General features: G+C 49.4%; 1 protein-coding gene across 10 annotated transcripts in view; it reads left to right on the top strand.

The window, feature by feature from the left end:
• Positions 1–24,481, top strand: part of Gtf2i (general transcription factor IIi) — a 77,928-nt gene extending 53,447 nt beyond the window's left edge. For 7 of the 10 annotated variants that reach the window (XM_029477118.2, XM_021164000.3, XM_021164001.3 and 4 more), the window contains 19 exons: positions 1,041–1,112; positions 5,294–5,477; positions 6,287–6,345; positions 9,380–9,451; positions 11,945–12,128; positions 14,678–14,736; positions 15,060–15,134; positions 15,319–15,420; positions 16,746–16,811; positions 17,059–17,242; positions 18,000–18,055; positions 18,342–18,434; positions 18,932–19,015; positions 19,138–19,321; positions 19,774–19,802; positions 21,276–21,317; positions 21,894–21,935; positions 22,608–22,686; positions 23,420–24,481. In XM_029477118.2, coding sequence (XP_029332978.1) covers positions 1,041–1,112; positions 5,294–5,477; positions 6,287–6,345; positions 9,380–9,451; positions 11,945–12,128; positions 14,678–14,736; positions 15,060–15,134; positions 15,319–15,420; positions 16,746–16,811; positions 17,059–17,242; positions 18,000–18,055; positions 18,342–18,434; positions 18,932–19,015; positions 19,138–19,321; positions 19,774–19,802; positions 21,276–21,317; positions 21,894–21,935; positions 22,608–22,666 — 1,646 coding nt within the window. In that variant the 3' untranslated portion in view covers positions 22,667–22,686; positions 23,420–24,481. The remainder of the gene's footprint in view (positions 1–1,040; positions 1,113–5,293; positions 5,478–6,286; positions 6,346–9,379; positions 9,452–11,944; positions 12,129–14,677; positions 14,737–15,059; positions 15,135–15,318; positions 15,421–16,745; positions 16,812–17,058; positions 17,243–17,999; positions 18,056–18,341; positions 18,435–18,931; positions 19,016–19,137; positions 19,322–19,773; positions 19,803–21,275; positions 21,318–21,893; positions 21,936–22,607; positions 22,687–23,419) is intronic. The other 3 variants (XM_085837238.1, XM_021163999.2, XM_021163997.2) reach the window with 1 other exon arrangement.
• The last annotated feature ends 1,078 nt before the right edge of the window (positions 24,482–25,559 follow it).

The following is a 25,559-nucleotide window of genomic DNA, read 5'->3' as shown; positions in this document are numbered from 1 at the left end:
TCAATTCCCAACAACCACATGGTGGCTCACGACCATCTGTATGGGATCTGACTCCATGGTGTGCATGGAAACAGCATTCACATACATAAAATAAATTCAAAAATAATCTTTGAAGAAAATAAGGAGTAGACCTTTGACTAGCAGCTGCTAGTTGTTACAGAACAAACACTCCGTAGTTATAGTACTCCGTAGAAGAGTATCAGAATTCTGTAATAGCCATGGATAGATGGGTAGGTTGTGCTCTAAAGCTAGCGCTATAAAACTTTTCTCTGTGATAAACACTGACCGAAAGGACGTGGGGAGGAGAGGCTTTACCTGACTTACACAGTCCATTACGGGGGAAGCCAAGGCGGGAAGCTGCAAGAGGAAACTGAAGCAGACTCTAGGAAGCAATGCTTCCTCTTGGTTTGCTCAGCTACCACTCACACTGTCTAGACCCACTTGTCTAGGGATGGCACCATCCACAGTGGGCTCCCACATCAATCGGCAGTCAAGAGAACGGCCCACATAGCCCAGCCATCCAGTACGATGTGAACGATCCTCCATTAAGATTCCCTCTTGCTGGGCATGTCTCGTTTTGTGTCCTGTCTACAGAAGCTGCGACACAGAGATAGGCAGAGCAACAGTGTGTTTCTGGGCAGACCTGCACACACATACATTGTACATGGTATTCTTGGCTGTGCCTGTAATCCATGCACTGGGGTACATGGTCTACTTGGTGAGTTCCGGCCAGCCAGGGCTCATGACATACTGTCTCAGAAGTAAATTAACTAAAAAGGGTAGTGTAAAGTCTGCATTTGTTAATTGGCTAAAGACTCATCAATTCTATCTAGTTCAGGACATAAAAAAGAAATTATAGTTTGTTTTGTATTCCTCGGGTGGAGTAGGAGGTGCCCCATGTAGACTAGTCAGTCTCTCCTGAAGTTTTAAGGTAACTTCTGTCAAACAAAGGGAGAAAACTTAACTTAGGGTATTGCCGTAGCATCTCACAACCCGAGGAAAAGCTGCTAACCCAGCGACTGTGTGCCTGTTCCCTACAGTGAAGGAAGAGTGGTACGCTCGGATCACCAAACTGAGGAAGATGGTGGACCAGCTCTTCTGCAAGAAATTTGGTAAGGAGGCTCCTCCCCCAAAGTAAACATTTCAGAGTACTTTTAAAAGACGCTGTATGTAGCTTCCTGTGGCCACATGAACTGGGTTCCTGAGTGGGAGGCCGGAGCTGTAAGAGAGGGAATGGCCGAGAGAGAAGAAACCAAAGTGCTGATCAAGGCCCAATGTTTACTAGCAGTCTGTGCTTACAAAGGGGGAAAGCCCATCTCCCACTGATCTACTCTTGATGCCTGTAGCCAGCCTGTAAGCAATTAGGCTGACAGCACTAGTTTGGCAGTAAGTCGCCAGTTTCTGGCTATCTTGGGAATTTCTCAGGAAGGCAGGTTCAGCCTCTCAGCAGGTAGCAGCATCTTGGAGTAGAGCAGCAGCAGATGACAGAACAATAGAACCATCAAGGTCAGAAGGCTCCACCCCAGATGGTCTCATTCACAGTGGCAGCAAGGTCTGAATCAGCCTGCTCAAGGCTGGGGGAGGCTACAATTTCTCCCTGAGTATATAATAAAAATTAGCTGGACTGGGGCATAAAATTTATTTATGCTCCATGGTCCTGCCTAGGAATTATGGTGGCTGGCGGCCGTGCCTGGCTTGGGACTTAGATTTTCTATGAACTATTCTTATACGTCAAGGAAGTTTGTGCAGCTTGCTTGTGTTTATTTTGCACAAACATGGCTCAGTGGTGTATTATTAATAAACCACGGCTTCTTGGCACACACCTCTATCTTAGATCGATAGAGTTCTGAAATCTCAGTGGCCCGTCGTTGGCTAACTGGCCCTCATAGTACACCTTATATCCAATCAGACCAAAGCCACAATATATACTCAATACATTTCTTCATATCGATGAATTTCTGCCACCTGCGTGTGCTGAAGACAGGCAGTAGGGCGATGACTGACCTGCTTGAAATACAAAGCAACAGGATAAAGGCTTCTTTGGGGAAGTCCAGGTACTTTATTCATTTGCAGATTAGCAACGATCATGCTCAAACTCTGGTCTCCCGGTGTGGGGGAAGGTGGCTTTGAGAATCAACAGCTATATATGTGAGTTTGTGTGTTGGGGGGGGGGGGGGTTGTCACTTGTGTGCAGATGTCCAGGGAAGCCAGAAGAGGGTGTAAGTCTCCTAGAAGTAGACTTACAGGCAGCCGTGAGCCACCTAGCCTGAACCTCTGTCCTCTGGAAGAGCAGCGAGTACTCTGAATTACTGAGCCATCTTTCCAGCCCCAGATGGTCTTGTATCTCTTTGTTTTGTTTTGTTGTTAAGAGTTGTTTTGTTTTAGGAATGCAATAAGATGATTCAACTTAACCCAATGTTTCCTTGCTTTTAGTAAAAACTAATTTTAAGAAGTTTTTTAAAAACACTTGAGTATTTTTTCTTTCATTTTTCTTTTTGCGCTGGGATGGATTGGGCCTCAAGCTCCCTAGACAAATGCTCTACTTCATACCAGCAAATGTTAGGCAAGTCTCTCCTGTGAGCCACACCCCAGCCCTGAATAGCTGCTTCCTGAAGTTTCATTATTCAGTGTAGGTATTTGACCATTTGGATTCCTTTCTCTTTGGGTCCAGCGAGAAGGACATCAGGGCCAGGCCATCTGCCTGCCCACTGTTTTCCTATAGTCACCATGTTTTAGGTTATCTTGGGTTTTAGTATTTATTTAGCTTTCAAGGTTTTTTTAGAAAGGGAAATTTTATTTTTCCACTCCCCAGATAGTGGCAGGAGGCAAACACCATCTCCCAGCAATTCCTAGTTGAGGCGGCCCATCCTCCTCACCCTTGTCAGCATTCCTAGCAGTAACCTTCCTTCCAGTCGTTGGGTATAAACCAACTAGGAAGCAGTAAAGACTCCTCTCCTGGTGTCCAGTCAGTGCTTCCCCTGGACACTTGGCAGCCTAGATCAAGTGATGGTGTGTGTTCATTTTGGGGGACATCCCCATTATGTCCTTGCATTTCCTGTGTAGGTGTGACATGTGGTTTTTGAGTGTCTTGGCTCCCGAGAATGTCACTGCCATTGGCTGTTGTTGGCTTTGTCCAGGAAGTGGCAAAAGGAAGAAAGGAAGGGGGAGGAAAAGGAGAAGTGGTTGGGAGAGAGGAGGCCAGGAGAGCGGAGGCCAGGAGAGCCTAGGTCAGCTGGGGGAGCCTAGGCCAGGAGAGCAGAGGTCAGCCTTTCAGGTATAGCTGAGGTAGCAAACTTGGGCTGGAATCTGAGTCTGTCAGGTATTTGGTCCCCAATACTATAAAATAATTTTTTTTCAAGACAGGGTTTTTCTGTGTAGCCCTGGCTATTATGGAACTCTTCCTGTAGAGCAGGCTGGCCTTAAACTCACAGGGATCCACCTGCCTCTGCTTCCTCAGTGTTGGGATCAAAAACTTGAGCTACCATTGCCCAGCTTAATTTTAGATATCCTTTAAGGAGAAAATAGATTAAGAGGTTTGAGACTGCAGTTAGAGTGCTTGCTTAACATACATACCCGGATTTTTCCACACCCAGCGGCCACCATCCAAAAGAAAAAAAAAAACTTTACTGGGCCCAGCGGCTAGCATTTTTGGTAGCTCTAGAAACATGGCTGTTTGTGAACTGGTGAGAACTCAGAGGTATCGGTCCCCTTTGTTAGGTTTCTAAGGCAGGAGGGAACAAGATCTTGCTGAAATCCTCCAGGAGCTTGCTCCACATTCACCAGCATCCACTGCCTGTAACTGGCAGCTGTGCAGCCCTGCACACTCCTGTGTACAGTAGGGACAGCTCAGAAGTGGAGGTGGCCTGCCCAGCCCTGGCTTAGGAGCATTGGTTTTGGTAGGAAAAGGGCAGGACTTCTGGTCTGTGAGCATGGCATAGAGAAGGTGGCCTACTGTGTGAGTGGGCACTGGAGGGCTGAGACAGGACAACCAGAGCTCACTGGCTAGGAGGCAGTGTCCTTGAAGTTTTCTTTCCTTTTTGTCCCTGTTAAGACAGGGTCTCATTGCATTTGTAACCCAGGCTGCCCTCAGACTCAGAGCAGTCTCCCTGCCTCTACCTCTGCCTCTGTGTTGATATTGAAGGCCTTCCTGTGCCTCTGTACCCAGCCTTCAGCTCTTTACTGCTGTCAACTCAAATGTTCTCTTATAGGAAGCATGTTAAAATCAGGTTTAGATCCTATCTTATTTAACAGCTAAGACAGGTGTGGATCTGAGCTGTGGCCGTCTGCTAGTCCTCTCGACTGCTTTTACTGCTGTGGTGGGGATAGACTTTGTATGTGGATTTCCAAACACAGTCGAGCCCTTCAGATTTGGTGTTGCCGATATGAAGGAAGGAGTTAAGACAGAATGGGTCAGGATGATGGCTCCCTTGTTAAAGTGCTTGCCTCAAAGGCATGAGGCCCTGCATTTAATCTCCAGAACCCACGGTGATGAGAAGTGGACATGGTATTGCCCTTGTAGCGTCAGCAGTGGGGAGTGTAGACCAGAGGGTCCCCAGAGCTCGCTGGCCAGCCAGTCTAACCTATGTGGAAAGGACCAGGTTCGTCAGTGAGAGAACCTGTCTCAAAGACAGCTGACAGCTTCCAAGGACCTACACTCTATACTGACCTTCGTTTGTAACATATATGCACATGTGCACAGATGGACAGAGAAATTAGGACAAGAGACCTAAAGTATAAAAGGAACAGTCCGTCAGTAACGAAGCAGCTCGGGCTGCTTGTAAATCCTGTCTTGCCAGGCTACCAGGCTGCAGAATCTGCAGAGGTCAAATACAGGATCCAGGGGCTGACTGGCTGGCCTGCTGTCAGTCATTTCAATCTTCCCTTTCCCCTTTCCCTCTTTACCCCCTCCCCCCCTTCCTCCCTTCTTCCCTTTCTCCATTCACCCCTTCCCCCCTTCCCCCTTGATTGGCTGAAGTTTTAGACCAGAAATCAATAAATGCATTTAATGCTCCCCCTTCACTCACACACACACACACACACACACACACACACACACACACGGTTAATTGGTCCCACACTCTCTCTTTCTCCCCTACTTATCCCCCCCCCCCCCAAGTCCCTTTGGCCAGGCTAGCATGGAACTCTGTGTCCCCTACCTCAGCCTCCTGAGTGCTGGGGTTGTAGGCTTGTGCACACTGCTGGCTGCTTTGCAGTGTTTGAAGCTTTGCACTTGGGGGGTGTTCCTCCTACGTGACCCCTGCCTGCATCTGCTGACTTGTGCTCATTTCCACAGCCGAGGCCTTGGGAAGCACGGAAGCCAAGGCTGTACCGTACCAAAAATTTGAGGCCCATCCCAATGATCTCTATGTGGAAGGACTTCCAGAAAACATTCCTTTCCGAAGCCCCTCGTGGTATGGAATCCCAAGACTGGAAAAAATCATCCAAGTGGGCAATCGAATTAAATTTGTTATCAAGAGGTAAGATCTGTGAAATAGATTTAAAAAGGGTTTTTTTTTCCCCTGATAAAAGACCCATTTGATGAAGATGGATCTTTCTCTCCTTAGTGTCCCTCCGTCTATACGGTAAATGCAGTGTTTAATTCACATGAACTAATTGAGCAAGGGTTTCTCTGGGATAGTACCAAGATTTATAGAGTGGGGCTCAAGAACAGCTCTGTCTTGTGAGCCTAACACTTGTCTCAGGGCAGTGAGACGAGAGCATTAGGATGCAGGGTGGGCGGATGCTCCAAGGCTGGTCGCAAGTGTGTGTGGTCTGAAACAGGACTTTCCATCTGGGGACAGCAGTTGAGGAGGAAGGGAGTCGCTGGCACAGGCGGCAGGTGGAGGAAGGTGACACACAAGAGTGTGTGGTGGGCCGTGCTTGCGCTGGCTGCCTCCTGAAGGACGTGGGTGGTGTGTGCGCGGAGCGGACACAGAAGACTGACGTCACTTGCTCCCAAAGGAGTTTCCAGGGTTTCCTTCTGCCTTGTTATTTGGGGCAGTGTTTGGGGGTATCTGTCAGGATTGAGGTGTCTCAGATGTCCAATTCCTACAGGGCAGGAGGTGGCAGGCGTGACTGGTATACATTTATTTCTACAGAGACCCCATAATCCGCCTGAACGTTTGTAGCTTGCTGTTTCCAGGACAGCCACCAAAATGGTTCATGTCCTTGCACAAGAAGACAGAATGGGCCACACTAAAAACATAGTGACTGTGTATAGCTCTGTGGGAGGCCCCGACACTGCTCCTGAGAGCTCTGACCAATAATGTTGCTTATCCTTCCACAGACCAGAGCTGCTCACTCACAGCACAACTGAAGTGACTCAGCCACGGACAAACACACCAGGTATGGATGCGTGCAGTCCCTTCCTCCCTCCTCCCTTCTTTTCCTTGACTTAAATAATTAAATATCTTTAAAAAAAATCTTTCCATACTGGTGGGAACTGAGCGTAGTGCCTCACATTTGGCAAGAACTCTACCGCTGAGAGATGTCGCTGATGTTTTTTTCCTTGTTACTTTGAGATAGCCTTGCCCTGTCGCTCAGACAAACCTAGCGTTCACTTTGTAGCAGAGGCTGGCCTTGGACCTGTGATTCTCCTGCTTTGGCCTCTGAAATAGCTGAGGTCTGTAGACCAGGCTGGCCTCAAACTCAGACATCCCCTCCTACCTCTGTCTATCGAGTGCTGGGATCAAAGGCTTGTGCTGCCAAGGGACTTTTGATCCTAGCTCATCCCATTTTACCTGCCCAGGTGCCCCCAGTGCATTCTGTGTCAGGCCAAACAGTCAGGCTTTAATCTTTGTTTTGTGGGGCTTGTTCTCGCAGTGGCGAAACCCCTAACTAAGCTTGCAGACTGATGGAAAGCCCTTCAAGCTGTGGAGACAGAGTTCAGTGATAAGCTCATGTGCTGCTCTTCCGGAAACTGATATCCTGTCTCTGTGCCACACAGTTCACAGCTGTCTGTGACTCTAGTTCCAGGGAACCTGACGCCCTCTCTGACCTCTGTGGACTTCTATACTCATGTGTTCACACACACAACACACACACACACATACACACACACATTCAGGCACACAGACATGTATCAAATAGAATTATATGGAGAGAGAGAAATGTCCGTGGTGGAATTTGATGATTTGATGTAAGAAAACAAGTTTTTGTTTTTTTTTTAAATTTATTTATTTTATGTATATGAGTACACTGTAGCTGAACAGATGGTTGTGAGACTTCATGTGGTTGTTGGGAATTGAGTGTTTAGAACCTCTGCTCGCTCCAGCCCAAAGATTTAGTTAGGATTATACCTAAGCACATTGTAGCTGTCTTCAGATGTGCCAGAAGGGGGCGTTGCATCTCATTGCAGATGGTTGTGAGCCACCGTGTGGTTGCTGGTTTGAACTCAGGACCTTCAGAAGAGCAGTCAGTGCTCTTACCTGCTGAGCCATCTCACCAGCCCGGAAACAAGTCTTTATAAACAGCTAGTCATGCGCATGTGCCTACATAGTAACCCTAGTACACAGGGAGCTGGGCAGCCTGGGTTATAAACTGTCTGCCCCTTAAAGCAAGAGAGCATGAATCCCAGCTGTGCTTTGATAGTGGTTAATCATTCTGCTCTAACTTGGGGTACAACATGAGAGCTAATGTCACGGTGTGACCTGAGTCCTCTCCATCTCAGAGTTCCTCGGGCGATGGCGAAGGTGTGCCAGTGTGTCAGGATACAAGAAATTGAGAAGTGACATATTTTGTGTCCTTGTTTTGTTTTTGTGTTACTGATACATGGTAGACAACCTCTCTCTGCCGAGCTATGCCAGCCTGACCGTGCTTATTTCTGATTGGAAAGATGGTTTGTTGGTGAGGTTTTGGTTTGTGTGTGTTTCTAGGAACATGTGGTGATCGGGCAGCCACTGAGCAGCTCAGAGAAGCGCTGCCTGCTCTGTGAAGAAGGGGAGCCTGCTGGGGGAGCCCATGAGGTCACAGCAGGCTCTCGTGACCTTCAAGGAGGGCACTGGTTCTCTTTACCTGAGAAACGAATCTAAGTGTAAATTCTCTCTCCCTTAAGTTTTTCTGATACTTGAGAAGCTCAGAAAAGTCCCCAGAATTTTTAAACAAAGTTAAACAGTTAAATTAAATTAAGAGTATTATGTGACCTTCCCTGGGGAGCCTGTTTACTGTTCACCCCAGATACTGGAGTGGGGGGACAGCAGAGCACAGAATCCAGCCCAGGCTGGCGGTCAGCAAGTTTATTCTGTTGTATGGGATCACCAGGGAGGGGCTGCTAGTAAGTAGGGGTGACTCGGGGAGCCCCATCATTCAGGCCCCATCTGCAGCCAGCCTTATAGCACCCTCACTACAGTGCTTGGCAGGCCATGTGCAGGCAAGCACTAGGGGCTGAGCGAGTGGTGGGATCTTAGGTGAGGCTGCTCCTTTCCCCTCCCTGCCTGGTGGTCCTAGGCCATCTTGTTAGTGACGCATATAGCCAGTCACAGCTGGTCTGGGTTTGCGATGGCAAAAGCCACACTGTCTTGGGGAGCTAGCTCTGTAACAGTCCCGTGCCCCACTCCCACCCCCAATTTTCTGATGCTCCCTGGACCTTGGAGGGAATGGCACAGGTATCTGCTTATCTTCTGAGCATGGGGCCTTTGTATCATAGCAGCACTGCACCCTGGCAGTGGAACTGTCCACCAGTCTCACCATAACCACTTCATAAGAGGTTTCTTATGCCAGGAGTGGTGACCTCTTTTGTTCCAATACTTGGGAGGCAGAGGCAGGTGGATCTCTGTATTTGAGACTATGGTCTACATACTGAGTTCCAGGACAGGGTTACAAAGAGAAACACTTGTCTCATAAAACAAAACAAGCAAAATCCGTATCTGCTGTTTTGTGTTTATAGGCTGTTGAAGGACTTTCTCAGGCAACCATTAAAATCACAGGAGTTTCACAGCTGTGCCTGTCCCCTGCGTATCAGACTAGATGTGCTCACGCATACTCGGGCGCTTTGATTTTTGCTTAGGACAGGAACTCTAGCCTATACTGGCTGTAATCCTCCTCCTGAGTGCGCACATGCTGTTCTAAATTTGTAAAACCCTCAGATGTTACTTCACATAATGGAAACCCCCATTAGCCACACCTAGCTGTTAGCCACAGTTCAATGTGGGACCTCCTGGCTCCCTCTGTGGGCCTCACTTACAGGTTCCTGTGGCCAACACGGTAGAAACATGCCTGGAGCCGGGGTGACAGCTGCTGTGGTTTCAGGTGGCAACAGTCATGTCCACCATGGATGAGTTCATGGTGTCAGTCACAGGCAAGCGTCTCTTCTGAGTTGGGGGTTTGTGTGTCAGGCCTGTAAATAACAGGATTGGTTACATTTGGTTTTGCTTCTTTCCAGTGAAAGAAGATTGGAATGTCAGAATCACCAAGCTCCGAAAGCAAGTGGAAGAGATCTTTAATTTGAAGTTTGGTAAGTGAGCTATAGTGGTTCTGTCTCAGTTTGGCCATGTTCTGAATAAATTAGAAGTTCAGAGCCTAGTGAAGGAAGGCACCAGAGAACAAGCCTGAATTTTCTTCTGCTAGTCAGCTCACTCCTTAAACCAAGCTCCTGTGTTCGCTAGTGTCCCAGTGCGGGTGACAGGGAGGAGTTGGGGGGACCCTGAGAGTCACTGTGCGTCTCACCTGTGTGGCATGGGGGCCTCTTCACCTGCTTCTGCTTCCAGGGTAACTTGGGGTTTCTCAGGCTCAGTGAAGGTTTCATTGCTGCCATAGGAGCTCGTGGAGAAGGAAAGATGGCGGGAAGGGCCAGCATTGCTTTTGGAGGCTCTCAGCTCGGGCAGCCACGGGCTCACCAGGAAGACTTAGGCCTGCGGGCAGCAGGATAGCTAAACTGTCAGCCCCATGTTGTGTTTAGCGCCTCACTTCTGCCACGAACACATTTTGACTCATAACCTGGCTGTTGACTGCTCTGAAAATGTTTAAGTGTTCTTAAAAGTACTGTTTGAGCTGGAGAGATGACTGGGTGGCTGAGCGCACTGGCTGCTCTTGCCGAGTGTCGGCTTTAGGTTCTGAGCACCCCCACAGGACAGCTCCAGGTCAAGGGGAACTGACTCTGTCTGGCCTCTTTGGGGGCCAGGCATCCATAAAGTAATATTTATTTATTTGTTTTAAGAAAAAGGTTATTTTTTTTCTTTTTTTTTCCATATTTTTTTAATTGGGTATTTATTTCAATTACATTTCCAATGCTATCCCAAAAGTCCCCCACATACTCCCCCACCCGCTCCCCTACCCACCCACTCCCACTTCTTGGCCCTGGCGTTCCCCTGTACTGAGGCATATAAAGTTTGCAAGTCCAATGGGCCTCTCTTTCCACTGATGGCCAACTAGGCCATCTTCTGATTCATATGCAGCTAGAGACACGAGCTCCAGGGGTGTACTGGTTAGTTCATATTGTTGTTCCACCTATAGGATTGCAGATCCCTTTAGCTCCTTGGGTACTTTATCTAGCTCCTCCCTTGGGGGCCCTGTGATCCATCCAATAGCTGACTGTGAGCATCCACTTCTGTGTGAAAAAGGTTCTTTTTAAAGTACTGTCTGTTTTCTGGGTTTGGTGGCTCATGCCTCTAGTCCTAGCTCTTGCGATACTGAGGTGTAAAATGATCTTTTTTACTCTCCTGATGGAACTGTTGCCTCTGAAACTTACTGCCTCTGTCTGCTAATTTAGGCCCAGACCTGAAAGCTTCTAGCCTGCGTATAGTCTAATCTAGTCTCATCCTCTGAGACTTACTGGTGAATAAAGCTCACCCTTTCTCGCTCTTTCTGAGCTCTGAGTGGCTGATTCAACTCCTCTCTTCTGGCTCAAACTCCCCTCCAAGTTGATTGATGTAATCTGGCATCTCTCAGTTTTGCCAGAATTATTGTGCTTGGCCTCAAACTAACTCTGGCAGTCTGTTGTAATCTTCTGGCTCCCTCTCATTCTCTGGCTTGTTCTCTCTGCCACCTGTCTCTGTGAAACTCTCCTGGAAAAACTGCCTCCTTTTTCTCTCTCCACACTGCTCTCTTTCTTGTTTGTTTGTTTGTTTGCTTGGTTTTGGTTTTTTTCTAGACAGGGTTTCTCTGTGTAGCCCTAGCTGTCCTGGAACTCACTCTGTAGACCAGGCTGCCCTTGAACTCAGAAATCTGCCTGCCTCTGCCTCCCAAGTGCTGGGATTAAAGGTGTGTGCCACCACTGCCCGGCTTTTTCTTTTTTTCTTTTTTCTCTTTTTTCAAACCCTTGTGTCAAGGGCTGACTTTCAATAGATCGCAGCGAGGGAGCTGCTCTGCTACATGCGAAACCCTGACCCAGAAGCAGGTCGTCTACGAATGGTTTAGCATCAGGTTCCACACAAACCTGCGTTCAGCGTGACGGGCGAGAGGGCGGCCCCCTTTTCGGCTGCATCCCGTTTCCCGAGACGAACGGCTCTCCGCACCGGACCCCAGTCCCAATGCTAGTGTGGGGAGACACGGGGACGACGCAGGGACCCCGCCAAGCGGGGACAGACTTTTTTTTTTTTAATTTTTAATTTTTTTAATTCCTTTTTTAAGATTCTAGTTTTTTATTTTTAACTTTATTCATGTGTATGGGTATTTCGCCTACACGTATGCATGTGCACCACTTGTGTCTACTGTCTGTGGAGGTCTGAAAAGGGCATCAGGTGCCTGGAACTGGAGTTATGGGTGCTGGGAACGGAATCCCAGGTCCTCTACAAAAACAGCAAGTGCTCTTAATTTCCTGGCTGTCTCTCCAGGGCCAGCATTTTTTATTGTTTACTTCCACTCGCTTCAGACTAAGCTAGGTCTTAATAGTGAGTGGCTGTGTGGTTGGATTGTAAGGAAGCTAGCTTGATCTATTTGATTACAGATACAAACTGAAGTGTTCCCGTGTAAGTCTGCGCCCACAAGCTAGCTTCTCTTTGTCTTTCAGCTCAGGCTCTGGGCCTCACAGAGGCTGTGAAGGTGCCGTATCCTGTGTTCGAATCCAACCCGGAGTTTCTGTATGTGGAAGGGCTCCCCGAAGGGATTCCCTTCCGAAGCCCTACCTGGTTTGGGATTCCACGCCTCGAGAGGATTGTCCGTGGCAGCAATAAGATCAAGTTTGTTGTTAAAAAGTAAGTTATCTTTGTCCCCACAGCCATTTGCCATGGTCCCAGCTAAGCCAGTGGCTCTGTGAGTCCCTCATCCTGGGCCTGACTTCCTGAGTCGGAAAGAGTAGTGACTTCCATCCTGTGGGATTCTGTCACAGTGCAGGTTCAAACCACTGAGCTTTGCTGAGCTGGACATTAAACTCAGGGCCACACACAGGCTGGGCATCTGCTCGGCTGCTGAGGTTCCAGCTCCTCCCTGATGGATTCTAGGCAGGGCTTCTCTGACTGCACTGTGCCCAGCTCCTCACTGGTGAATTCTAGGCAGTCACAGTACCACTGAACCTCCTCCGGCCAAAGCCCAGGCTGTCTGCTGGGTTCCCCAGTTATTTCCTTTGCTGCAGATTCGGTGGCGGAAGGGTTTGGTCTGGTGTTGATTTGCTATTTTAAAAGCTGTTATGGGAGCTGGAGGGCTAACCGTCTTAGTTATTACTGTTTTATCCTGGGGAAGGAACACCACGACAAAGGCAACTGTTGTAAGAGAAAGCATTTAGCTGGGATCTTGCTTACAGTTTCAGCTGTTTAGTCATTATCACGAAAGCTGGGAGCATGGTAGCAGGCATGGCGCCGGAGACATATCTGATCCACAAGCAATGGGGCCCAATGTGGGCTTTTAAAACCCCAGTGCCCACCTCTGTGTACCAACAAGGTCACTCCTTTGGTGACTAAGCATTCCCTCTATGTGTCAATCCACGCTCATTCACTCACTGAATCCTTGTAGTAATATACGAGCTCATTACTCACACCACCACGTTCCACTCCCTGGCCCCGTGGGCTGTTAGCTGTAGTATAAATGCATAATGTAATTAGCCCAACTTCAAGAGTCCCCGTAGTCTGCACCCGTCTCAGCGCTGTTTAAAATTCCAAAGTAGAGAGTATCTTCTGAGACTCATGGCAACCCCTGTCGAATCACACGACAGATCATACACTCCCAACACCTCACAGCCTCACAGGATGTACATCACCATTCTGCAAGGGGGAGGGCGAAGATGAGGGCATACAAGAGCAAGGCCCGCACCCCGCATCGCCATGTCTGCTGTCAGAGCACTCTTCACATCTCTTAACTCCTTCCTGCCTTATCGACTGCAGTGCACTTCTCTCTCTCGGGCTGGTTCCACACTGGCCTGCAGCTTTGTCTGCGGGCATCCCCTCCACACTGGCATCTCCAGAGCAATCTAGGCTTCCCCTCTGGGGCTCCATGCAAGTCCTGACACACAGCGGACTTGGAGGGAAATTCCAAAACCCCTTCTTGTATCCTGACTCTAAATCAAGAACCATGTGGCTTCAGCTGCCGAGTTCTTCTTCAATTCCTTTTCACATTAGGAAGCTTGGAGGGGTGGGAGTGTCTTGCCCTGAGACCACCGCTCCTTTTTTCCACCTAGCGTTAATTTTTTATCTCAGTGAGCTCTGAACTTAGCTTCGTTACGTTTCCTGGTGACCTTTTCTCCCCAAACTGTGCACTTTGTCTCTTTGTGTGGCTTGCTCCTTTCCATTATGGGTAGGCATAGAGGGATTGCCAGTCACCAGGTGCACAGCCAGGGCTCCGATGACTGGAAATCTCCTCTGTTGTGCCATTCATCCAGGACTTAAGCTCAGACAGATTTTTTTCAGACAAGGGCAAAAATCAACCACATTCTTTGCCCAAATATTCCCAGAAGGCCCTCTAAGCCACAGCACTATTCTTCCCCTCTGACACCTCCTGAGCTGGGCCCACAGCTCACCTCGCCCTCACTACTGCCCTCCATACCCCTGCTAGGGTGGCCCACTAAGCCCTACTTAGAGCATCAACTGCTATCCTAGTCCAAAGTTGACATTGTGCCAGCAAGCAGCCTGGTTGGGCCTCTCAGCAGTACCCCACTTCTGGTACCAACTTGTTACTGTTCTTCTGCTATGAAGAGACACTAGACCAGGGCAATTCTTAGCATAGAAAGCATTTAATTGGAGCCTTGCTTATGGTTTCAGAGGCATATTCCATTATCAGCAGCAGTGGGGAGCATGGCTGGCATGATGCTGGAGAAGTAGCTGAGAGCTACATCCTGATCTGAAAGCAGAGAGAAACAGAGACAGACAGACACACTGTGCATTTAAAACAATGCCCATCCCCCTCCCACCTCATGGGTGACACAAGACCGACAACAAGGCCACACCTACTCCCACAAGTATCCCTTAATCCTTCTCAAATAGGGCCGCTCCTTGGTGCCAAGCATCCAAATATGTGAGCCTATGGTTGCCTTTGTAACTTAGCTGCTGCAGTGCTCAGGCTAACACTGGCTGCTCTTCTGAGGAGCTGAGCTCAGTTCTCAGTACCCACATGGCAGCTCACAACTCTCTCTCTTCAGTCCTGGGGACCCAACACCCTCTTCTGACCTCCATGGACACAGGCATGCATGTGATATACAGACAGACAAACAGACATATGTGCATGGAAATCATGAATACACATGTGTGTTTGGTGTTGAGAAGTCATTGGGCTGTGTGCGCTGTGTGGAGAGTGACACACTGTCTGTCCTTTCCAGGCCCGAGCTAGTTGTGTCCTATTTGCCTCCTGGGATGGCTAGCAAAATCAACACTAAAGGTAAGAGGCATGCCCGCCTCAGGGTGTGGAACGCATCACGGGCTCTTCCACTGTCCCATGTCACCCATGTCTGCATTGTCACTGCCGCTGCGGCCTTTGGTTTATTTCTTTTCTTTTTTCTGTTATCTTGCCGTTTTGTTGGAGGTTGCTGTCTGTGTCCTCCTGCTCGTTGGCACTTGTGTGGAGGGTCATGCTGCCCGTTTAATGCTTCTGGGCTCTTTGAAAAGAGCGCAACTGTAGGGCTTTAACGCTCCGCTGTTATAAGCGGCCCTTGGTATTTTTGAATGCAGCTTGCAAAGGTAACCTTGCAATTTGCCTTACAGCATTGCAGTCCCCAAAACGACCACGAAGCCCTGGGAGCAACTCCAAGGTTCCTGAAATTGAGGTCACTGTGGAAGGTGAGCTGTTCCACAGTCTTCTCTGGACCTGTGTTGTGTGCATGTGAGGGTTTATGTCTGGAAAGCACCTGTGAGAACGCTGAATGTCTCTCTGTGCTTGTGCGTGTTTCCGTTTCCAGGGCCTAGGCTGTGTTTTCTGTTACATGTACACAGTAACCTTGGTTTTCCTTTTTATTTTAACTAGGCCCCAACAACAGCAGTCCTCAGACCTCCGCGGTTCGAACTCCTACGCAGACCAATGGTTCAAATGTTCCCTTCAAGCCTCGAGGGAGAGAGTTTTCCTTTGGTAGGTAGAGAATTAACGTACTTTGTCAGCAAGCCAGCGTTTATCTTTGGTTGAGTCAGTGTGTTCAGGTTAAACATGCAGTGAGGGCCTCTGATACCCTCACCTTACCCTGTGCTGTGGGTGAGGCTCTTCCTATGGGCCATGTGCCAGAGTGCCTGAGGATTGTGAGTTGAGTCACTCGAGTGAACCCAGAGCCAGACCTGGCATGTGGCAGACGCTATAACCAGGCCAGGAGAGGTCCTTTGTTCTTCATTTCAGCATGGGTCACCTCTTTGTAGCCAGCGGATGCAGTCTAACAGTTTAGTTTAACTATATGGGTATTGGAGGGGCAGGCAAGCAGTCTTACTAAAAACCTGTGTGTTTATTATAGAGACTTAGGCTAATGTATCTGTACATGACCTGAAGGAGTAAAAGCTGGTGATATGCCACAGGACGATGGGCAAGGGAGAGAGAGAGAGAGAGAGAGAGAGAGAGAGAGAGAGAGAGAGAGAGAGAGAGAGAGAGAGAGAGAGAGAGAGAGAGAGAGAGAGAGAGGAAATGTGAAAGTTCAGGGCTTTTCCTCATCTGCCTTAGCTCTGAGTCAATGACAGGGATGCCCCGTAGATTTCTTCTAGCCTCCCTGGCACTGAGCTGGATGGGTTCTGGTCTAGTCTAGCCTGAATCTGCTTGCCTGCCCAGCCTCGGGGGCCTTACCTTCCATTGTAGCCTCAGCTCTGGCTCCTCCCTTTTTTGTGTCCTCTCCACCTGGGACCCCTCAGTAGGATGGGAAGTCCCTTATTATTCTCTCCTGCCAAGCTATAGGCTGATCATCTCTTTACTGACCAATCAGAAGGTGGTGGAGAACAGTGTCATATAAAATACTGAGTTAGCAAATGCTTCAATAATGATGATAAGGCCAACCTCCGACTACAGCCAGAGCTGGGCACAGAAGTCAGCATCTGAATACACAGTGCACAGGAAAGGGTCAAGGGGAAGGGAGAAAGGATTGCTCAGCTTTCACTGTGTATGCCCATAAAACGCCCTGACCCACAGCGCCCGCCTTACAGTAAAAGTGCTTGTCTGTCCTGAGCTTTGTAAAACTTCGAAAGAAAAAGATAAGATGAAACCAGGGACATTGGCGCACTCCTTTAATCTCAGCACTCAGGAGGCAGAGGCAGGCAGATCTCTGATTTCTAGGACAGCCTGGTCTACAAAGTGAGTTCCAGGACAGCCAGAGAAACCCTATTTTGAAAAACCTAAACAAACAACTTAAATCAAATGGTAGGCGACGAATCCCAGCCCTCACTCTGGGCAAGCCTTGCTGACTGGCTTTGTTCTTCACACAGAGGCCTGGAATGCTAAGATCACAGACCTGAAGCAGAAAGTGGAGAGCCTCTTCAATGAGAAGTGCGGTAGGTTTGTTGTGAAACCCGAACTGTGAAGTAGTTCCCTGAGAGGCCTGGTGTGAGAGTGTGACCTCTGCACGTCCATGGGGAAGTGTGGGCTGCAGCCTGCCATCCCTGCCCATTTCACTGAGGATCAAGAGTTCCCAGAGCATTCCCCAAATTAAAACAGATAGGACTTTTCCAATCAGTATGGACTTGTAGCTGCTGCAGAATGTTGGCAAATGCCTTTTCTAAGATGTGCCGTGTGTTACAGGGGAAGCGCTTGGCCTTAAGCAGGCTGTGAAAGTCCCGTTTGCGTTATTCGAGTCCTTCCCAGAAGACTTCTATGTGGAAGGCTTGCCCGAGGGGGTGCCCTTCCGAAGGCCGTCCACATTTGGCATTCCCAGGCTGGAGAAGATACTCCGGAACAAGGCCAAGATAAAGTTCATCATTAAAAAGTGAGAACCTTAGCTAGAGTGGCCATGCATGGGCTGGGGCGGCAGGCTTACCACAGTCTGAGTTGAAACGGCTCTTCTAGGGGCTATGTGACTGTAGGGGTAGACAGCCCAGCGGTCAAGAGTGCTTGCGGGACAACTGTGAGGACCTGAATCCTGAAGTCAGCTCCCACATAAGCTGAGATTAGTCGTGAACCTATAACCTTAGTGCTGGGCTTGCACCAAGACGGAAGGTTCATTGGGGCCTGCTGCCCAGGGGTGGGGGTGTGAGCTGAAGGTTCCAGGAAAGATCCAGTCTGAAAGAAAGGAGAGTAACGGTGGGCACGGCACCCTCTTCTGGCCTCTGTGCATCACAGGCATGTGCACTAGCACACGGCTACACACACCACAGGTGCTCTTCCTTTGTTTACTTACTGTTTGTGGAGAGGTGGTGGGCGTTGCTTGCACACTTGCTCTTCATGCATAACCCAGGCTGCGGGCGGGCATGTGTGTTTCCTGTTTCTGCACTTGCGTCTCCTACTGATTCTCAGGACATGCTGTCACCTTGGCATGAGGTGGAGTGACAGTGGCATGGCCAATAAGGGTCCAATGGCAGTGGGCGTCAGTGTGATTAGACTTCCTGGACACACTGCTCACGCACCGAGGTTCCTTCTGAGGGTTGCACGTGGTTTGCAGAGCTGCAGCCACGCTGCTGCATCGTCCATCCCTGGGTACCTCGCTCTGGGTTAACCAGCCCGTGCCTTTTTCCTCTTGCTTGTAGACCTGAGATGTTTGAGACGGCCATCAAAGAGAGCACCTCTTCCAAAAGCCCTCCAAGTGAGTATCCTTGGAAAGCCACACCCGTGGGAGTTTGGCTTTGGGGCGGGGTTAGTTCTGAAGCAGCTAAGGGTTCTGCTCCACATGAAGACACAACAGAGCGGGAAGATGGGCCCATCAGAAAGTCTGCCATCTTTAGTGTCTTACATCTTTAGTAAAAGCAGTGGGCGAGTACGGGCCCCATGGGCCCAGCAGCAGCCAGCTCATGGCTGACAGCGACTAGCAGCTCTGGGTTATTAGAGAAAATTTTGACTTATGTACATTTTGTCTAAACCCTAATCTTCAGTTTTCCTTTCAGGAAAGATAAACTCATCACCCAACGTTAATACTACTGCATCAGGTGTGGAAGACCTTAACATCATTCAGGTGACGATTCCAGGTATACTTTCTGCCTGCGCCGAGGAGTCTCTCAGACCCCAGAACCTGCTTCAGGGCTGGCCTGATGCTTTGTGGGCAGCTCATATTGTGGACTGTTGTCAGTCTCACCTGAGCCCACCTCTGTCAGTTTGGCTGCACAACTCCCCCTGAGCTCAGGCCCGCCTGCTACTGCTCGCTGTCCTTTAACAAGGCTGGGGAGATGGTTCAATAGTTGGGAGCACTTGTTCTTCCAGAGGACTCAGGTTTGAGTCCCAGCCCCCACACGGTGGCTCACAGCCACTTATAAGTGCACTTCCAAGGGACCTGGCACATTCTACTGCTACATTGGGCACACACATGGTACACAGACATATACAGGCAAAACACCCATGTGCATAAAGAAATCTTACAAAAGTAAAATCGTTTTTAGCTGGGCCACAGCAAGTACTTAGAAATTCTTTCCAGAAGACATGTGAGTTAGATGTTAAGTGTGCTCCCTGCTTTTCTCCCGTCTTTTAGATGACGATAATGAACGACTGTCCAAAGTTGAAAAGGCCAGGCAGCTGCGGGAGCAGGTCAACGACCTCTTCAGTCGGAAGTTTGGTAAGTTTGTAAGAATAGAGGACACTAAGGAAACAGGGCCACTCACTGCTCGGCTCTGTGTCTCCGCTTGTTTTGAAGATGAAGGTCGTCACACTGGCCCTGTGCTGTTTGTCTCGCTGCAGGTGAAGCTATTGGGATGGGCTTCCCTGTGAAGGTTCCCTACAGGAAGATCACCATCAACCCTGGCTGCGTGGTGGTCGATGGCATGCCCCCCGGGGTGTCCTTCAAAGCCCCCAGTTACCTGGAGATCAGCTCCATGAGAAGGATCTTAGACTCTGCGGAGTTTATCAAGTTCACTGTCATTAGGTGAGACGCTGTTGCTTAGTCAGTAGGACAAGGCTGGAGGCCTCACATCTAGGTCATATCCCAGAGTGCTGTTGTGTGGAGTCTGAACTGAAGCGTGTGGGCAGAGAGCAGGCAGAGACAGGTGGATCTCAGGGAGTTCCAGGATATCCAGAACTACACAGAGAAACCCCATACCCCAAAAAACATAGGTAACATTACATTGGCATGTGTACTATACATAGCACATACTACATGTGACTAATTACAAATAATTGATACATACATTGTGTATGACATGCATTAATAACAGAACAGGAGTCATTGTTACACAGTGTTACAGTCATTTCATGGACATCTTGTATGTCTCCTCCACAGGGTTACAAAATAGGCCATACGTGGCATAGATTAGCAAGTTAGGCAAATGTTCATGTAAAACAAAAGCCTTACATTATACAATTTGTTTTTCTCTTTAGACCATTTCCAGGACTTGTGATTAATAACCGTGAGTACAGCTTTCTTTTGTTTGTTTTGTTTCTGGGGATCTGGGAGTGCATGTGAGTGTGTCTGTGGGTGTTGGGTGTGGTGGGGCCTGCAGGATAACACCATTTGTCACCCATTATGTCACCCGTTCTCAGCACCCTGCCTGCTTGTGAAATTAGCATTGTTTGTCTCTTAGTGAGGAAATGGTGACTTGGGTGGGCTGAGACTGTTTTAAAGGGCTCACTATAAGCGAAACTCCTGCCTGGGTCAGGAAGCTGCGATTGCAGCTCTCTTCCCCTGACTCCATACACTAGAGCTCAGGGGACTGTAGGCCCCTAAACAGTATTAAAGTGCCAGGCACAGGGAGGGAAACAAGTAGTTCCAGTGCTTGGGAGGCAGAAGCAGGAGGATCAGGCTAATCAACACTGTCTGCTGTAAACAGTTTAAGGCCAGCCTGGGCCACAAGTGACCCTATCCTCAAAAGAAAGGGAGGGAGAGAGGGCTGGTGATGGCTCCGCTAGCAAAGCTTGCTGCCCACACCCAGCAAGCTGACTTCTGTCCCGGGGCTCACGTAACGGTGGAAGGTGAGAACCGAGCCCAGAGTTGTCCCCAGGCCTTCAGGTGCACACCGTGGCATGCGTGCTCACACAGACTTCACACACACTGTAATTAATTCTTTTGTTGAATTTTCCTTGCAAATTTCAGTTCATCTGTCTTTTTTAAAATTCAGGTCACTATGGGTGACCATAGATCACTGTGGGTGGCCTAGAACTCAAAGACACTCCCCTGCCTCTGCCTCCTAAGTCCCACATTAAAGATGTGCCACCATGGCCAGCACGTCTGTTCTGTGTATAGTTTTCATTTCCGAAGAATATTATGTCCAAGCCACTGCTTGTAGGTTCCTGTCTCTGATGCTGAGTTTTATTCTTGTCCTTGTGCAGGACTCTGGTTCCCGTGTGTGCTGACCACTGTGAAAGCCATGGTTCTGGTGGCATCTAGCCAGGACCACTGCTGTCCCCTCCTTTGGTGTTTGTCTCTACCCTTTCTTTTTTTTTTTTTTTTTTTTTTTTTTGGTTTTTTCGAGACAGGGTTTCTCTGTGTAGCCCTGGCTGTCCTGGCACTCACTTTGTAGACCAGGCTGGCCTCGAACTCAGAAATCCGCCTGCCTCTGCCTCCCAAGTGCTGGGATTAAAGGCATGTGCCACCACGCCCGGCTTGTCTCTACCCTTTCTTACTTATTAGCATGTGGGGTCCTGGGGTCCTCGGATCATTTCATGGTCAGTGGTTAGAAGACAGCTTGTCTCCTCGGTTCTCTCCTTCCGTCGTATGGGGCCCAGTGACTGAACTGTCTGTCAGGTTCTCAGGCAGGCACCTTTACCTGCTAAGCCTGTCTCTCTTCAGCTCCTGTACCAGAGGCACAGAGTTGAAACGTCGTCAGCATGGTCAGATGTCACGTGTGTTAGTAAGCCGTCTAAACTGTCCCCTTTCATTGCAGAGCTGGTTGATCAGAATGAGTCTGAAGGCCCTGTGATACAAGGTGAGAGGAGAGTCGTGGGGTACATACTACTTACATGGTTGCCCCAAGCCCGTGGCTCCTGCTGTACCTGCTTATAGTCACTGCATACACTTAGCTTTACAGAGACTTGAGCCGTGGGTCCCGAGTGGCAATTGTGAGCCACAGACCTTGTAAACCCGCGATCCCAGGTTATTCATGATGTCTTGGCGCTCATGACCAGTGAGAAGTCTGCCTGTGTAAGTGTGTGCTTACGCGGGGTGTGCACATGCGCATGCATCAGCAGCTGACGGGCTTGCACTGGAAAGATGGCTCATTGGTCCTGATCTTCCAGAGGACCCTGGTTCAATTCCCAGCACCCACGTAGCAGCCCACAACTGTCTTTTAACTCCGTCTCCAGGGCCTTCTAAGGCTCCAGACATGTGCACAGTACAGACACACATGCAGACAAAATAACCAAATAATTACAATAAAAAAGAAGTTGGCAGGCTGTTACTATCGTTGGGTGTTCTCCTTCCTCTTCCTCCTCCTCTGCTTCAAGGCTCTTTAAATAATAACTTTTGAAAACCATTCAATGACACTTGATATGTTTCTCTTTAGAATCAGCCGAGGCAAGCCAGTTGGAAGTCCCAGTAACAGAAGGTAAGAGCTGTGCTGTTGCCAGCGAACAGACTTAGAGTGACCGACACCTTGGGACAGTGTGGCTGTGCTCACTCTGATGCTCTGTGTCTTTGTTCTTAGTGAGTTGATTGGATTTTTTTTTTTAATATGTATGAGTGTTTTGCCTACTTATATATGTATGTAGTACCCAAGCCAGAAAAGGGCATCAGACCCCCAGAAATAAAAGTTACAGATGGTTGTGAACCTCTATGTGGGTGCTGGGAATTGAACTCATATTGGTCCTATGGAAGAGCAGCCAGTGCTCTTACTGCTGAGCCATCTCTCCAGCCCCAAATTGATAAGATTTCTACCATGAACACTGTCCAGTGAAGAAGGTAGACTTCCTCTCTGTTCTTCCTGTGTGGCTCTGGCTAAACTCTAGATCCCTATAGCATAGACAAGGCATAATGGTAAATACACCCAAAACAATATGGAATCTGTTACTTGGGAATCAGGCATGAGCTGGACATGGCTCAATAGAAGAACACTTGGCAGGCATTTATAAGGCCTAGATCCCATAACAAGAGCACTTTATGCAGAAGCCACATCGAAGGGCTTCGTGCAGATCTTAGCAGGTTCATATGGCTAGTCTTACTGGCAAGCAGGTTTGCACCAGTGGTGCAGCTCATCATTACGCCTTTGTTTCTTCTGTAGAAATTAAAGAGACAGATGGGAGTTCACAGATCAAGCAGGAGCCAGACCCCACGTGGTAGACCCCACGTGGCTCTCCAGGGTAAGAGCCTCGCCCTAGCTGCCCTTCATCCATGCCCACTTACAAGCTGATGAGCAGACACGCCCCTTCTGCTCTGGCTGTGAGATGAGGTCTCTTGTAAGTTCCAGGCCAGCCAGGCTCCGTGGTGAGACCCTGTCTGTCTGTCTGTCTTGGGGTGGGGTAGGGTAATACAGAGATAGTCTTCCTTTTTTTTATATAAATTTATTGTTTATTTATTATATATAAGTTCACTGTAGCTGTCTTCAGACACACCAGAAGAGGGCATCCGATCTCATTACGAGTGGTTGTGAGCCACCATGTGGTTGCTGGGATTTGAACTCAGGACCTTTGGAAGAGCAGTCAGTGCTCTTAACCGCTGAGCCACCTCTCCAGCCCAGAGGTAGTCTTCCTTAAAGGGACATGTTTGTTTTGAGTCTGTATGCCAAGGTTGCCTCCTCTCTGACTGACCTCTTTAGGCCGGTCATAAGCCCAGCCCCATCAGTTGCTGGCTTGCCACCAAGAGGTGGGCTGCAGTGACTCGCAAGTGAGGAGACTGCAGTCTGCTGTGATGGGCTTTGCCTGGCAGCCTCGGTGATGTGCCTGACTGTGTCAGATCACAGGCTTAGGCCTTGCCGTCTTTCACAAGTGCACTTGGGCCTGCACGTCTGTCAGATGGAACAGGGTGTGTGACAGGAGGTTGTCATGCCCCTGCCATCTGACTCACCCACTGCCTGCGTGTTTGTTCTCTCTGCAGTTCGTCCAGTGTCCAGCGTGCGTGGTGGAGGAGAGCCTTGGGACCCGTTCCTGCCAGCTCTGTAATATACTTGTATAACAGAAATACCTTCTATACAAACCTTCTTTTCTACTTTTAGATAGAAATGTCTACTTTCTCAGCAGTTCTGTGAATTGAGCTACACAGCGTGATGAGATGCGCGTGCCTGGTGGCTTGGGAACGCACTAGAAGGGTCTTGCAGCAGTGCTGAAAGAGGCGGGAATGGCAGGGACGACTCGTAGGGTTTCTTATGCATCGGGCAGAGCCTTGGGCTGTGGTGCGTGTTCCCATCAGTGAGAGGTTCCTACAGGGCATCTTGGCTTCCGCAGCAAAGGAAGTCCCTGTGCTGGTCAGTGCTTTAGTTTTTCTATTGAAGACCAGTTCCGTGGTCTTGCACTGGGCTGCCCCTCCTGCCAGGGGAGGGCTGCTGTCTGTGCGTGTGACCAAGCCTCTTCCTAAGCTCCATCACGATTCCTTTGTCCTCACTGCCATTCAGAGCAAAGCTGGCCAGCTCGCCTGACGGCCAGTGAGCAGCCAGTGCGTCCGTGCAGTGCAGCTGGAGAGGCTAGCCTTGGAGCCTCGTTCCAGTTACTTTACAGCAAGTAGATTTCTGGGTGTGTCCTGAAGGTCAGAGGTCAGAGGTCAGGTCTGCATGCTTGAGCAGGTGGATGATTCGGCCCTCCCTAACTGGGACCCACAGTGGCCTCTGGGGCTCTGGTCCGCAGCTCTGGGTCGAGTCAGGCTGGGCTGTGTGTCTGCCTGGTTGGTTAGTCTCTAACCACTTGTCTGGCCTCTGCCCCAGGGTGGGGAGTGAGGACATTGGTGTCCCGCCCTTGTGGGGTCCATGTGGGGGCTCACAGACGATGATAAGGTAACAGCTCTCAGCAGTTAGGCACGTGAGGGCACGGTTCTCGGTAGTCACCACGATGTTCACAATGGGAAATTATATCACACGGTAGCAGAGATAGGCATTTTATGTGTTCCTTATATTTTACCTCAAATTGTAGATATAGGGTAATAAATAAAATCCATCCATGCCTTTCACATGCAAACTCATTCTTTTCATGCTGTCTTCGTGAGCGCCTGGGGAGGTGGGACGGGTGTGGGCTGGTATGATGTTCACCTCAGTCCCTCACAGATTGGACACCCGTATTCCTGGTGTTTCTCAAGAAGTCACTGGTTTGTGGAGCTGGAGCTGTGCCCAGCCCCCACCGGCCTGCATCTTATGTGCATTGGAGACAGAGAAGAACTCTGAGGCCACAGCCACAGCACAGGGGAGTCCCTGAGTCCCTGCTGGAGGATGTGGAAGATGATGCCTGCCCAGGCTGCGGCCAGGGATCCCCTGGTAACATGATGCACAGGAGAGTCAGTCATCGGGCAGAAGCCTCCTCGGCTGAGATCTGTCAGGCAGTACTCAGTGACAGGGCGCAGAGGAGAAGGTGCAGCTCACCTGCTGCTCACCCGGGGCAGCCAGGAAGCAGAGGGAGAAACAAGGGGCATGCCCTGTTAGCATCCAACTTCTTCCCACCGGACCCTCCCCCACCCCACCCTACCCCACCCTCAACTTTTGGCATCTTCCAGTGATGCCAAGGCCAAGGTCAAGCTCTCATCCTGTGGGCCTTTGGGGACATCCCCACACCATGGCACGGGATAGAACTGCCCTGGGTCAGACATGGCTGTGTACAGGTGACAGCCGCCTGTACTAGGTAGGCTGGTAGGTGACAGCCGAGTGGAAAGGGTTATGGCCACCAGTAAAGCTTCCATAGCTGGGATGTGACTCAGTCACTAGGCTGCTGGTGTAGATGCACAGAAACCTGAGTTCTATGCAGTTACCCTGTCATCTACCCAAGTGCTCTGACACCTTATAGGTGGCCCCTCACCTGCCCCGCCCACGCTGGTATCTTGTGGTTTGGTTTTGAAGAAGGCCCGGTGCAGAAAGCTCGGCTGACACAATACCGATTGGTAAGGTGTTTCCTGTCATAGAGAGAACAAAAAAGCCTTGTATTTATTACCTTCAACTCGGCCGTGTCCAGGCAGCTCCTGGTGAGAGAGGGGCAGGGACCCACTTGTAGAATCTTCAGTGTCTCCAGCCAGAAGATTTACTATGTAGTGCCAGCCAACT

Source organism: Mus caroli, unplaced genomic scaffold (assembly GCF_978045245.1).
Source record: "Mus caroli unplaced genomic scaffold, Mus_caroli_1 scaffold_4, whole genome shotgun sequence".
Lineage (NCBI taxonomy): Eukaryota > Metazoa > Chordata > Mammalia > Rodentia > Muridae > Mus > Mus caroli.
The sequence above is the reverse complement of the archived record's forward strand: the minus strand, read 5'-3'. Positions and strand labels throughout refer to the sequence as shown.